The sequence below is a fragment of the Globicephala melas genome, chromosome 3, assembly GCF_963455315.2.
Source record: "Globicephala melas chromosome 3, mGloMel1.2, whole genome shotgun sequence".
NCBI lineage: Eukaryota > Metazoa > Chordata > Mammalia > Artiodactyla > Delphinidae > Globicephala > Globicephala melas.
The window spans coordinates 160886375-160902153 of record NC_083316.1 but is presented as its reverse complement, the minus strand read 5'-3'; the positions used below and the strand labels follow the sequence as shown (position 1 = coordinate 160902153).

Below are 15779 nucleotides of genomic sequence, written 5' to 3'. Positions count from 1 at the left end.
AATAAATTCCATCTCTATGCTCATAACACCCAAATCTCCAGTTTGAGAACTCAAATCTGAGCTTAAGACCCATGTATCCTGCTGCCTTTTCAACCATGGCCATCTAAACGTTCTGCAGGCACCTTGGATGAAGCTTATCAGACTGAACTTATCTCTTCCCCAAAACTTTTCACTTCAAGCATCTGCACTCTCAGTAAGGAGTACTAATGCTCTAGGTATTCAGAGCAGGCAGAAGGCATCACTGGTATCACACCCTTTACCCCACCCCACAGCTGTAATTAATTAAAACTGAAGATTAATTATTTGATAAGCCCTTCTCCCCTCCTGTGGGCTGGACTCAACTAAAACCCACAGAATCCTTGACTCCTCTCCCCTCAGCCAGAAACAGCCATTGAAATTTTAAAATATGGGCACACTTCCTCCCCCATCCCCCAAAGGCAGAAATCACCTGAAACCTAAAACTATTCCTTTGTAGACTTCACCCTACCCCACAGCAGAAACTGACAGGGACTAATGCAAGCCACACCCTCTCTCCACCCAACTCCAATCATTTCAATGGTGCTCTCTCCAGAGAAAATCTCAACTACTAAATTCTTCCCCGTTCCCTGCCACACATGGATAATTTTTCCTTTGTCATTTTTCTGTCCATTTAAATGTCATTTCCTCAGAATCACCTTTATTGTGAGCCCCATATTTAATATAAAGCCAATCTTATTGTCTGAGTCTCCCTATGTAGCCCTCAGAATTTGTAATTATATATTTATTTCTTTGCTTATATTTTTCTCTTCCACTAGATTGTAATGTCCAAGAGAATGGCCTTTTCTTATTAAAACCCTATACCCAGTCACTAGCACATCACTAGCCACATCGTAAAGTGTACAGCATTCTGGGTGCAGAAATGAATGAGTATGGATTCCACCTTCAATCTATCCCCCCAGATCATCACTTTGTTCTACTTTGTAGCCACCAAGAGTCTAGATTACCATCACTCATTCCTAAATCCTACTACTAACCCTTAATCTTTTCTCCACCAGTCAAGCTTGTCCTCTGTACTCCATCCTCACCCAGCATCCTCATGGTGCAGCTAGCTCTGCTAAACACAAATCTAATTGTTGATGCCCCGGCTCACAATGGCTTCCAACCAGCATTAAATTAAATTAAACCCTGAACTTGCTTTCCAGATTACAAGTCATGTGGCTGAGACTCTTGCAATCTAGTTCACTTTCCTCCTCTCTTGCTTCTTTTCTCAGCCATGTCCTGTCTTGCTCACACCCTGGTACAATCCAGGGATTTTAGCTGCTTCAGGGATTTTACATGTGCAGAGAGTCCCGCTAAAATGTTCTCCCCATTCCTGGCCCCATCACTGCCTAGCCCACTGCCTGTCTGTATCCTAGTCATTTCTAAGACTGGATTTTGGCTTCAATAACTTTTTTTTTTCCAAGAGGCTTTATGAGCCCATAGACTGAGTCCTCCATTGACATGCTCTCATTTAAAATAACTCAGGGACTTCTCTGGTGGTCCAATGGTTAACACTCTCTGCTCCCAATGCAGGGGGCATGGATTCCACCCCTGGTCAGGGAACTACGATCCCACATGCCATGGGCAGGGCCAAACAATAATTTAAAAAATAAAATAACTCAAAACCAGCTATCATTTACAAGTAGGCTTGATGGTTGGACTGTAAACTCCAGGGGACCTAACCCTTATAAATTTTGTTTGCCATTGTACCCGTGGGCCTGAGCAAACAGGAACAGGCTCCATGTAGGCATGTAATAAATATTTGTGGACCACTGACAGGAGACAAAAACTCACCCGGGGAATTTTTCAGTGTGCACTCACTAAATGATAAGAATAGGGGATTTCCCTCGTGGCGCAGTGGTTAAGAGTCCGCCTGCCAATGCAGGGGACACAGGTTCAAGCACTGGTCCAGGAAGATCCCACGTGTGGCAGAGCAACTAAGCCCGTGCGCCACAACTACTGAGCCTGTGCTCTAGAGAGCCCATGAGCCACAACTACTGAAGCCTGTGCACTTAAAGCCCGGCTCTGCAAAAAGAGAAGCCACCACAATGAGAAGCCTGCACACCGCCACGAAGACCCAACGCAGCCAAAATAATAATAATAAATAAATAATAAATTTTTAAAAATAAATGATAATCACTAAAATATATGTAATACATGATAAAAACAAGAAGCTTGGGCTTCCCTGGTGGCGCAGTGGTTGAGAGTCCACCTGCCGATGCAGGGGACACGGGTTCGTGCCCCGGTCCGGGAAGATCCCACATGCCGCGGAGCGGCTGGGCCCGTGAGCCATGGCCACTGAGCCTGCGCGTCCGGAGACTGTGCTCCACAACAGAAGAGGCCACAACAGTGAGAGGCCCGCGTACCACAAAAAAACAAAAAAAAACCAAGAAGCTTGTTAGTGAGTTTTTAAAATAATGTGAATTCTATTTAAGGAAGCATCAAATTCTGTAAGAGAATACTCTTTTATAACCAAATTGCTTGCACTTAAAAGTTGATGACTAATTTGCTTTTATGTTTTATATGGTTTGGGGAAAAACAAATATTTAATTAACACAGCACGAGGTAAAACTCATTCCATACAAAGTCAATTGAACTCTCATTTCAGGTAGTACCTTAATGAAATTTGCATCACTTTTTAAAGAATGTCTTGACTTTCAAGCGTTGGGGGTTGTCAGGTTAGCTGAGCTCGCTTGAAAAGAACAAAGCTGACCTTAATAGTAGAACTCATAATTAAAAGGTAATAAATTGCCCATCCTGACACCCTGTGAACAAAGCCTTTGTGGCTGAAAAACTGCAGTCTGCCTCTACAAGGATGAAGTAACTAGCCACTGCAGTGGCTGACCTTCAATACACCCTGAAAGGAGTTCGGGGCAGAGCTGGGGAATGAGCGCTCTGTGCTCTGGGAAAAACAGGCAGAACAGGTCTTCAGACAGTTAGATATTCTTCAGGAGAAGATTTTATGAGACCAATTCCTTGCATCTTCTTATATCTAGAAAAGGACTAAAATCATTGACAGAGACATCTGTTCCTCATGACTAGTAGCAACCCTCTGCCAACCTGTGTGCTTCATTGCACGTGTCCCCCTTCACCCAAATCACATGTATACTGACCTCCCCCTTACCTTTATGGGACCAGTTCCTCAGAGCTATCTGAGAGGCTGTCTCCTAGGCTATAGTCCTCATTTTACCCCAAATAAAACCTAACTCACAACTCGCACGTTGTGCACTTTTTTCAGTCGACGCTTACCCAACATAAATAACTGAAAAATTTCATTTCACAAGATACCTCAATCTCAAATGCACCCGAATGCCCACAGTCAAGAGAAAATGTTCTGCAGGGTAAAAATTATCTTACAACGTGAAGGGCAGTGGGGAGCCCCTGCCACAAGCTCTTATTCGTTACTCACCGAAAGACACAGAAATCCACAGTCAGCGAGGTAAGAGCTTGGACCAGGCTGATGTCCACATACTTCTCAGCTACAGCAAGCTTTCTGTCTGGAGAAATGCACAAGGTCACTGACTTTTATCTATGATAACTATGACAACTGAAAGGACTAAAGGCTTAAAAGACACACCCTATTCTCCCTGACTAGATTTACACAGTCATCTAGCCCAAACAGTAACAGGCTCAGTGTTACTGATTTATATAGGATTATTGTTAAACCAAAGAATACACACCCTGTTTACACTAGTTCCTTTTAATTGTACAAGTAAAGATACAAGTTCAGTCGTCCCTCAGTATCCGCAGAGGATTGGTTCCAGGACCACCGCCCCACGCATACCAAAAGCCAAAGATGTTCAAGTCCCTTATGTAACGTGATGTAGTATTACATTCTGCCCTCCCATTCAGCGGGTCCCGCGTCTGCGGATTCAGCCAATCGCGGATCTACCGACCCCCAGGGTCGACTGTATTCAGTGGTATCAATAGAGTGGTTCGCTGCCTACGGAAGTCTAAATCGTTGCGTATTTTTACAAGGTAATTATTCATTCATTGAATTGATGTTTATTGAGTACTTACTGTATACCATGCACTATTCTAAATACCAGGAATGTAAAATAAACAACACAACATATACACAGAAAAATCAAATAAGGAAGAAAGCAAATGACGGGACTTCCCTGGTGGTCCAGTGGCTAAGACTCCGCGCTTCCAATGCAGGGAGCCCAGGTTGCATCCCTGGTCAGGAAACTAGATCCCACATGCCGCGAGGAAGATCCCGCACGTGGCAACGAAGATCTGGCGCAGCCAAATAAATAAATATTAAAAACAAAAAAGAGGGCTTCCCTGGTGGCGCAGTGGTTGAGAGTCCGCCTGCCGATGCAGGGGACACGGGTTCGTGCCCCGGTCCGGGAAGACCCCACATGCCGCGGAGCGGCTGGGCCCGTGAGCCATGGCCGCTGGGCCTGCGCGTCCGGAGCCTGTGCTCCGCAACGGGAGAGGCCACAGCAGTGAGAGGCCCGCGTACCGCCAAAAAAAAAAAAAAAAAAGAAAGAAAAAAAGAAAAAGCAAATGGCAAATGCTAGAAGAAAAGTAAATGGTAACGGGGTACCTGAATGACTAGTAGTAGTTGAACACAGGCACTCGTTGGGGAGCCGATGTTCCAGCGGAGACCTTGACAAGGCTGATTAAAACGTTGCTTGACATAACCGAGGCTGGATTGACTTAGGAGAGCGAGACCGTTTATTTGTGAGAACTTCCTGCCCTATAACTTTTTAGCTCTGCGTCAGTCCCAGATCCCCACCCCTCCTCCACGTGCCTGACAACAAACATTTCCTGCCTCCTCTTTTCCTGTTGTTGCAATTATTTAAAACACTTTAAGTTTAAAGACACTTCCCCACTCCTCCACCATCCTGCACTTTACCCCCAGCCCCCGCTCACCTTCACCCCCACTATCATCCCAGCCCCACCCACAAAGCAGTTTTTTATGAGTCCCTCCTTCCCTCTCCAGCCACTGGCCTCCGCATATTAAAGCTTTGTTCCTACATTCCCTCCCCGAAATGATTCTGGCTAACAATAGGCGTTTCTGCCTGCTGCAATAGTCCCTCTTAATAAAGTCATTCCTTACTGACATTCGAAGTGGCATTTTTCTTTTTTTTTTTAATTTGACAATCTGAATTACAAAGGCCAACTGTAGGAAGATCTGGGAGAGGACATTTCAAAGGAGAGAAATGCCAGAAACGCTGATATAAAAGCCTTGAGGCATGAATAAAGCTTGGGGAGTTGAAGAATAGAGAACCCCTCTCAGTGGTGCGCTGAAAGTCCACACTGCAGAGCTGATCATACAGCTCTTCCCAACTCTGCCTTCAATGACTGAGAGCTCGAATTTGTGGTGGGAGAATTTACACCTCAGAAATCGACCAGTGCTACAAATCAGATCTTTTTCCTGACTTCCCAGCAAACCATTGCCTCTAATCGTTGGTTCCCATTCTGGGTATAATAATGGCACCTAACTCATGGGTTGCCACGATTTCCTGGCTCGCATAGTAATATTTTATCAGCTCCTATTTGGGTCGGGCACTGTGTTAAGCCATGGTGAGCAAAAACTGTTCTCTTGTAGCTGCATTTTACAGGGCCTTTCATCAGATAATTTTCAGAGTCTTGGATCTCAGTACAGTCATAGGTGAGTACCGTCAATGACTAGAGCCCCAAATTAAGAACCCTGGCCGAGGGGGAGAGTCAGAGGAGGCTACCTGAGCAGGCGCTCCTGATGCAAAAAATCTAGACGCTATAGAGATGCACTCGTTAGTGTTTCCAAAATGGGATGCAGACAGTATTTTAAAGACTGTGTATTTTAACATGTATTAGAAAATATCACCAGCACCAAAAAACAAACAAACTTTGCTGAGTTTAAAAGAAGAGCCAGGGGCTTCCCTGGTGGCGCAGTGGTTGAGAGTCCGCCTGCCGATGCAGGACACGGGTTCGTGCCCCGGTCCGGGAGGATCCCGCGTGCCGCGGAGCGGCTGAGCCGCTGGGCCTGCGCGTCCGGAGCCTGTGCTCTGCAACGGGAGAGGCCACAGCGGTGAGAGGCCCGCGTACCGCAAAAATAATAATAATAATAATAAAAGAAAAGAAGAGCCAGGGCTTCCCTGGTGGCGCATGGTTGAGAGTCCGCCTGCCGATGCTGGGGACACGGGTTCGTGCCCTGGTGCAGGAAGATCCCACATGCCGCGGAGCGGCTGGGTCCGTGAGCCATGGCCGCTGAGCCTGTTGTGCATCTTGATCATCCCAGACTGTGAGCTTTGGTACAAGAGGCAGGAGAGAGGAAAGGCCACATGCTTACCCCAGCTCAGGGGATTAGCAAGCCAGTAGTTTCCTTCCGTCTGCTGCAGGATTGGAGTGAAGATAGAACACTTTCGCTAATGAGGAGCTTTGGAGACAAGGCCCCTAGGGCCAGAGAAAAACTGTAAATATACTGAGTGTCCCCTATCAACACAATCTCACACCAACCAACCAGAAAGCTTTGCTACCTTGTTGCTTCTTAGAGAATGTGTATTGTCCAGAAACTGCACACATGACTGTCTCCTTGAAATTCTCAAGCATCCGTTTATCTTCAACATCTACATCCTGGGGAGAAACTCAGCCCCTGTGGTCTCCTGTGGGGCCATCCTGGAGACACAGAAATCCTTGTAAGTTCTAGAGGAAAGGTGGCAACATTATTATTGTTATCATTATTTTTCCTATTTGGAGGTAGTCCTAGGTTAATTAAGTAGGAAGTCTAAACCAATTGTTCTCACAATGTGTCCCTAGACCAGCAGCCAGGGCTGGGTTCATGGGTGTGCAACCAGGAGAGCCACAGAGGACCCCACTCTTGGTTGAATGCTCTGCTATCACTGTCTTGACATTGTTTCAACATGGGGTCCCACATTTTCATTTTGCACTGGGACCCAAAAAATTATGCAGCAGGTTCTACCAGTCATATCAGCATTACCTGGGGAGTTCTCTGAAATGCAATTTCTCAGACTTCATCTAGACATGCTGAAACTCTGGGGTGGTGCCCAGCAACCTGTGTTTTAAGAAACCCTTTAGGTGACTCTGACACCTGGTCAAGAGTGAGAATCACTGTCTAACTGCCCTCCCGATTTTTCTGGCCTATTTCCAAGTCCCCTGGCACTAGATTTGCAATTGCTTGTGGCTCTCCTGACCCCTTTCTCTCACCTTAAAATTGCATGGGCCAATTCACTACTCAAAGGAATCAATACTTCTCAAAATTTTCTGAGAATTCCAGGCTGCTCCAATGCATCCCTTTATGTCCCGGGAAGGGAAGGAGGAGAACTGTGCTGTTGAATCCTCACACTGCTGGTTTTGGATCCAACCCTTTAAGGAAGACACTGAGATTCAAGGAAAGGGGGTCAGTCTCCCCAGACAACTTGCTCCTTGCTGTGATTAAGGATCCTCATGGAATATTCAAGATGGTCCTCCTTCTTCACAACTCATAAGTGTTGTCCCTGGATGTTCTCTCTCTTCTGCCTCTTCCTCTTCCTCCTTTACATTCCTGTCCTTTCCGCCCTAAACCCTCCAACACACGCCGCTCAAAGGGAGGAATCAGGTCGCGATCTCCTCAAGTCCTGGTAATCGTAATATAAATAATATGAATAATTGCAGCAACAGGGATGGACCTAGAGATTATCATAATAAGTCAAGTAAGTCAGACAGAGAAAGATAAATACCATATGATATGACTCATATGTGGAATCTATTTTTTAAAAAAATGATATAAATAAATTTATTTACAAAACAGAAACAGACTCACAGATTTCAAAAACAAACCTATGGTTACCCAAGGGGAAACGTGGTGGGGAGGGATAAATTAGGAGCTTGAGATTAACATACACACAGTACTATATATAAAATAGGTAAACAACAAGGACCTACTGTATGGCACAGGGAACTCTACTCAATATTAGGTAATAACCTATATGGGTAAAGAATCTGAAAAAGAATGAATATACGTATATGTATAATTGAATCATTTTGCTGTACACCTGAAACTAACACAACATTGTAAATCAACTATACTCCAATAAAATTTAAAAATAATAAGGATATGAATAATGAACGTGTTGGGGAGGGGAAATATCCCCTCCTCCTTCTTGAGTTCTTCTGGGCGATCTAATAATTAAATTGACACAAGACAGATTAAAAGGAGAAACAAAAATTAAGTCATACATACAGAAGTCTCATAGAAATAGGATCTAAGAAGTGACCAAGGCAGGCAGCTTTTATACTTTTTAGACAAAAGAACAATAAATTTGTGAGGAGTTGACCATACAAAGAAAAATAGGCTTGGATGGCTAATTAATGAAGAAGTAACAAGATCTGTTTATATAGCCTTCTTGGCCCTGGGCTCCCTATCTCTGGTGATAAGGATTTTTCCATCCTCCTGGTACAGGGAGGGTACCTTTTCACAGGGGAGATTTATTTTCTGCTTTCAAGGAGACAGAGGGGAGGGTCAAAGTGTCCCTCTTGCATTGGACATTTTTGTGAAGTTTTTTTTCTTTTGGCTGAGCTGTGTGGCTTGCAGGATCTTAGTTCCCTGACCAGGGATTGAACCCAGGCCCCCTGCATTGGGAGCGTAGACTCTTAACCACTGGACCACCAGGGAAGTCCCTAAAGTAACTTTAATTCAAAATAATCCTTATGACACTTTGGCATATTTGGGGGTGGCCTGGTCTGAGCCCCAATAAATGCATACTCTGCTGTGGGCTTTATTTTTTTCCTTTTCACATGTACTCCTGAAAATGTAGGGTACTCCTACATTCTCACTCCCATTATCCAGATGGGAAACAAAAGCTCAAACATGTTCAAGGATTTTCCTCCTTGGCTTTATACAGAATTTGAATCCAGATGTGGCTGATTCCACACCACGCTTTAGGAATTTCTACAGCAGTAATTCTTGAAGTGTGACCCCCTGACCAGCAGTATCAGCATCAACATCACCTGGGGACTTGTTAGAAATGCAAATTCTTGGACTCCACCCCAGACCTAGTCAATCAGAAACTCTAGGGTAGGACCCAGAGATCTGTTTAACAAACACTTTGGGTGATTCTGATGCACACTAAAGTTTAAAAACCCTAGTGCCATCGTAAGTACTATCTTCCTTGAGAATAACCAACTTATCAGTGTCCTTATTTTGTCCCCTGGTAGGTGGAGCATGGAGGCTGGGTGTTGAAAGCTCTGTAATTCTCATTATCCTTTTAGCTTCTGATCCCTGGGGACTCATTATGGATGGCTCCTTCCCCCTCATTCCTAAGAACAATTGGTAGACACTTGGAGAACCGCCTAGTCAGTCCTTTCTTGCCTCTTTGGAAAGGTCCAAAGATCCTGAAGTAGACTGAGGGGACAGAGTTGGTAAGGATCTAAGTCTGTCTCCTGCCGTGGATTCTTCCAGGAGACAGCACTCACCCAGTTACTTCTAAGCCGGACTTGGATGTGATCCTACCAAGAACAGGAGGAGGTAAGATCTGAGTCTCCATGAATGGTGTTAAGTATTCCCTGATCTGCAGGATTCTCTGGCTGAGGGAGAAGCATAAAACAGAAGCGAGGGTGGGGTTTTGTTCCCTAAGAACATCTATGAAGTTCGAGAAATGAGGGGCAACTGATTTCTCGCAGCACAGTGGGCCGGAGCATGAGTAAAGCAAACCAGAAAGAGTTCCTTCGGGATTTTTTATTAATTCATTTATTTTTTTAACCATGACAAAATATATCAAATAAAATGTACCCTTTAAGCTATTTTAAGTATGCAGTTCAGTAGCATTAAGTTCAATCCCATTGTTGTGCAACCATCACCACCATCCATCCCCAGAACAGTTTTCATGTTGCAAAACTGAAACTCTGTCCTCATGAAACGCTACCCCTCCCCATTCTGCCATCCCCCCAGCCCCTGGCAACCACCCTTCTGCCTTCTACTCTCTGTATGAATTTGACTACTCTAAGTACTTCATATAAGTGGACTCTTACCGCATTTTTCTTTTTGTGACTGGTTTTTTTCACTTAGCATTATGTCCTCAAGGTTCATCCATGTTGTAGCATGTGTCAGAATGCCCTTCCTTTTTAAGGCTGAATAATATTTAATATTCCACTGTATGTATATTCCACATTTTGCTTATTCATTCATCTGTCACTGGAGACATGGGCTGCTTCCACCTTTCAGTTATTGTAAATAATGCTGCTAAGAACATGGGTGTATAAATAGCTCTTGGAGATCCTACTATCAGATCTTTTGGATGCAGACCCAGAAGTGGAATTGCTGGATCATATGGTAATTCTATTTTTAATTTTTTGAGAAGGTCTTCAACATTTTCTTTAAGAAAAACAGAAAACAACAAGGTCCTACTGTATAGCACAGAGAACTATATTCAATATCCTATGATAAACCATAATGGAAAAGAATATGAAAAAGAGTATATATATATTATATATATAATATATAACATATATATTATATATATTATATATAACGGTGACTTTGCTGTTCAGCAGACATTGGCACAACATTGTAAATCAACTATACTTCAATAAAAAATTAAATTAAATTAAAAAACATAAATAATCAATAACAGAAAGGAAACCTAAATACACTGAAAAAATATGAAAAGGATTATGCCAATATATGTGTTATGGTCTAAAAGTTTGTGTACCCCCAGAATATATGTGCGGAAATCCTAACCCCCACATATGATGGTATTATGAAGTGGGGCCTTTGGGAGGTGCTTAAGTCATGAAGGTAGAGCCCTCATGAATGGGATTAGTGTCTTATAAAAGAGATCCCTCACCCCTTCTGCCAGGTAAAGATGTAAGAAGTCTCTAGCCTCCAGGCCGAACCTCTCTCCATCACTCAACATGCTGGCACCCTGATCTCAGACTTTCATTCCAGCCTCCAGAATTATGAGAAATAAACTCCTATTGTTTATAAGCTAAAAAAAAAAAGAACGAAAAAGAAAAACAGAAAAATTACAAAATCTCTTTCTTGCCTTTTTAAACTTTCCAAATATTGAAATTTCATTCATGTTTCTGGAATTGTGACAGTTAAACAGATCAGTCTGTGCATCAGAAAATTAAGCGGAAGAGGAGCATCCTTAAGTAAGCTCAATATTTTCTCTTCCATAAAGACTAATATAACAATAACTATTCTGTTATTAATAAAAAACAATAATGGCAATGAGAGCCAATATTTCTGGAGTATTCCCTATGTCCCTAGTACTCAGAACGTTTCCTATCTAATGCATATGTCTTATTAATTTGAAGGACACAAATGTCCTTTGAACTTTGTTCAACTTCTTTTCCTTTGTGACTAGACACCTGACCTTCCTCCTTTGCTTCATAAACCATTGCCTGGGTTCTGATCCTGTCAAGGGGTCTGGATGTTAGCATTGGCTAGTTCATGAGTTCCCTCCCACATGCCAGCCAGTGTGAAGGCAGAGCTTAAAAATGCTCACTTGTTTCCTTTGCTCTCTCAAGACTCTATGCATTCCATCCTCCCTTCACTTCTGTTACAAATATGTGTCCTTCCAAAGCTCGTATTCTAAGATGAATAATTTGCTTCTGATTAGAGCAGGAAATGACACATCTTCATCAGTTATGTGTCCTGCTGGTATTTGCACACCAGCTCCTAGAATTATTCACTCTTGAAGCTTTCTCAATGAAACCACATGGAGTGTCAGTTTTACAAGGTAAATTCATTGCTGAGAGTACCTTGCCCCATGTGTAATTATTACAGGGCCCAGATGTTGGAAGAACTTGAATGCCAAAGTGAAGACTTGGGGGTTTATTGGGTAGAATGCCATTGAAGTGTTCCAGAAGGATGTGCTGGACCTTCCCTGGCACGCTTGGGAAGAAGATTGCTCTGCAAAAATGCACAGGGTTAAATGCATTCAAGAGTACTTGGAGGGGCTTCCCTGGTGGCGCAGTGGTTAAGAATCCGCCTGCCAATGCAGGTAACACGAGTTCGAGCCCTGGTCCAGAAAGTTACCACACGCCACGGAGCAACTAAGCCCATGCACCACAACTACTGAGACTGAGCTCTAGAGCTCACGAGCCACAACTACTGAGCCCACGTGCCACAACTACTGAAGCCCGTGCGCCTAGAGCCCGTGCTCCGCAATGAGAAGTCACTGCAATGAGAAGCTCGCGCCCCGCAACGAAGAGTAGCCGCCACTCGCCGTAGCTAGAGAAAGCCTGCAAGCAGAAACGAAGACCCAACGCAGTCAAAAATAAATAAATAAATTTTTAAAAGAAAGAGTACTTGGAGGGTAGGGGATAATTACAAAGCCATTGCCATATAGACATGTCCAAAAAGGTAGCTACCAAGGAACAGCTAGTTGAAATATGCTATAAAATGACTCTTTCTGAGTTTCTAGACTTGCAGGATCTCAGTTCCCTGACCAGGGACTGAACCTGGGGCCACGGCAGTGAAAGCTCCGAGTCCTAACTACTGGACTGCCAGGGAACTCCCTAAATCAGTTTTTCAGAAAAAGCATTAGCTATTCTTATTTTAAGGGCCAGACAGGAGGAATTTCCCCTACAGGTATGACACTTCCACAATAGACAAGATGTAGAATCATTTAACCTTTTCTTATAAATGTCCCTCACTGTAGGCTGATGGCAAATGACAGATTGCAGCAAAACAATTCTTTCTATATAGACAGGTTCCAACAGAGTGGTTTGATCCAATTTGTAAAAAGTAGAATATTTAAAGGAATGGATTAATGATATTATTTCTCACATTGAGACAGTAAAGAATTTGAGCTTATAATTTCCAGCAATACCTGAGATTTGCCATTCTGAGCAGACTCAGTATAAAGTTAACTACAGAGTTAAAATTCTCTGAGAAAGTGCAGTCATCCAACCAGGTTTGACCCTATGTGAAGAAACGATGAGAATTTAATCACAGATTTTATTTATTTATTTAATAAATTTATTTTATTTATTTATTTTTGGCTGTGTTGGGTCTTCACTGCTGTGCATGGGATTTCTCTAGTTGCAGTGAGCGGGGGCTACTCTTTCTTGCAGTGCACAGGCTTCTCATTGCAGTGGCTTCTCTTGTTGCAGAACACAGGCTCTAGGTGCACGGGCTTCAGTAGTTGTGGCTTGCAGGCCCATTAGTTGTGGCTCTCAGGCTCTAGGGCACAGGCTCAGTAGTTGTGGCACACAGGCTTAGTCACTCCGGGGCATGTGGGATCTTCCCGGACCAGGGCTTGAACCCATGTCCCCTGCGTTGGCAGGTGATTCTTAACCACTGCACCACCAGGGAAGCCCTAATCATAGATTTTAAAATGCCATGCAGGCATGATAGTTCTTAAAAAAATAAAATATTTTAATTTTTAATAAAATGTTTTAATTTTTAGTATTAGAACAAAATGTATGGTACTTAGAAGTCATTAAAAAATTACTTGGTGAAGGAAGAAATGAGTAGAGCAGCCAGAAGGGAATAATTGTTTAAATGACTTCTCTCAAACAAGTGACGTCTGTGTGTCTGTTTCATGGTAATTCATGTCTCTATTTTCCAGTAGACTCATCAACAACATGGAATCAGAAAACCAGACTGGTGTCTCAGAATTCCTCCTCCTGGGCCTCTCAGAGGATCCAGAACGGCAGCCCCTTCTCTTTGGGCTCTTCCTGTCCATGTACCTGATCACTGTGCTGGGGAATCTGCTCATCATCCTGGCCATCAGCTCAGACTCCCACCTCCACACCCCCATGCACTTCTTCCTCTCCCACCTGTCCTTTGTTGACATCTGTTTCACCTCCACTATAGTCCCCAAGATGTTGGTGAACATCCAGACAGGGAACAAAGTCATCACCGATGCAGGCTGCCTCATTCAGGTGTATTTTTTCATGGTTTTCATATGTATGGACAATTTGCTCCTGACCATCATGGCTTATGACCACTACGTGGCCATCTGCCACCCTCTGTATTATGCAATCATCATGAACCCCCGTCTCTGTGGTCTGATGATTCTTTGCTCCTTGTTCATTAGCATTATGAACACCTTGCTCCACAGTCTGATGGTGTTGCATCTGTCCTGCACAGACTTGAAAATCCCCCACTTCTTCTATGAACTTGCTCAGATCCTCAGACTCGCCTGTTCTGATACTCTTATCAATGACATCCTGATGCATCTAGCGACTAGCCTGTTAGGTGTCGGTCCCCTCTCAGGGATAATTTTCTCTTACACTCGCATTGTCTTGTCCATCCTGAGGATCCCATCAATTGGTGGGAAGTATAAAGCTTTTTCCACCTTTGGGTCTCACCTGTCTGTCGTTTTCTTATTCTATAGGACCTGTTTTGGAGTTTACCTTAGTTCTGCAGCTACTCTCTCCCCCAGGAGGAGGGCAGTGGCCTCAGTGATGAACACTGTGGTCACCCCTATGGTGAACCCCTCCATCTACAGCCTGAGGAACAGAGCCATAAAGGGAGACTTGAGGACACTGATCTCTGGAACATTTTCTTTTTCATGATTCTGTCATCTGCCTTGGATGTGGGCTTCTAGAAAGAGTCAAAGGGAATGAAATACTTGGGTATGCCAGAATTCCCGACTCTTCCAAAATTCAATTCTCCTAGCAAAGTGATTAATCATGGGCTTTCAAATCAGATATCTTTGTATTAAATCCTTCTATCCTGGGAATTCCCCGGAGGTCCAGTGGTTAGGACTCTGAGCTTCCACTGCAGGGAACACGGGTTCGATCCCTGGTCGGGGAACTAAGATCCCGCAGGCTGCAATGCAGCAGCAGCAGCAAAAAAAAAAAAAAAAATCCTTCTATCCTGTGTTTCACTACCTGTCATTTATCAGCTAACTTAACTCTCTGAGTTCAGTTGACATCTATAAATTGGCAAAATATTACATATTTAATAGTGATATAGGGAATATATCTCATATATGGGAATATATGAATATATGAGATAGTTTAATATATGTGTACAGAAATTTGTCTATATTAAGCACTAGTAAAATCAAATGTGTAATTATCCGGTGTTAACCAAAGTCAATTAATCTCAATAAAGCTGGAGGAAAAAATTATTATCAGATGTGCAGGCCATGTGTTTGTAAACTTGTAGTGAACACTCATTTGCTTTCACATTATACTTAGATAAACCAGTTCTCGTTTCATCTCTCCCTTTTGAGTCATCCTCATTTTCCTCATTTCTGCTGCAATCTATGCAGAGAAATTGATTTGAATAAAGTCAATTGAGAGTTTTAATTTAATCCATGAGTTATATAGAAGTGCATTTTTTAGTATCCAATTATATGGAGGACCTCTTTTCCTTCTTTTGTTATTGATTTTTAGTATCATTGCATTGTGACTAAAGAACATACTCTGTATAATTTTAATTCTTTGAAATTTATTGAGATTTGCTCTCATGCACTTGTGGTTAAACTTAGTAGGTGAACTGTTTACGCTGAAAGATCAATGTGGACGATTGAGTGCATTTTCTAGGTCAAGTTGGTTAATCACGTTGAAATCTTATTTTTACTGATTTTTTTTTTTTTTTTCGGTGTGCGGGCCTCTCACTGTTGTGGCCTCTTCCGTTGCAGAGCACAGGCTCCGGACGCGCAGGCTCAGCGGCCGTGGCTCACGGGCCCAGCCGCTCCACAGCATGTGGGATCTTCCCAGACCGGGGCACGAACCCGTGTCCCCTGCATCAGCAGGCGGACTCTCAACAACTGCGCCACCAGGGAAGCCCTACTGATTTTTTTTGTCTCCTTGTTGTATCAATTATGGAGTGATATATGCTAAAATCACCCAGTGTGATATAGAAT

General features: G+C 43.2%; 1 protein-coding gene across 1 annotated transcript; it reads left to right on the top strand.

The window, feature by feature from the left end:
• Positions 1-13539: 13539 nt before the first annotated feature.
• LOC115865543 (olfactory receptor 7A10-like) lies at positions 13540-14478 on the top strand. Its single transcript, XM_030880425.1, has one exon. It carries the CDS (start codon positions 13543-13545, stop codon positions 14476-14478), a length of 936 nt encoding a protein of 311 aa, XP_030736285.1. The 5' UTR covers positions 13540-13542.
• The last annotated feature ends 1301 nt before the right edge of the window (positions 14479-15779 follow it).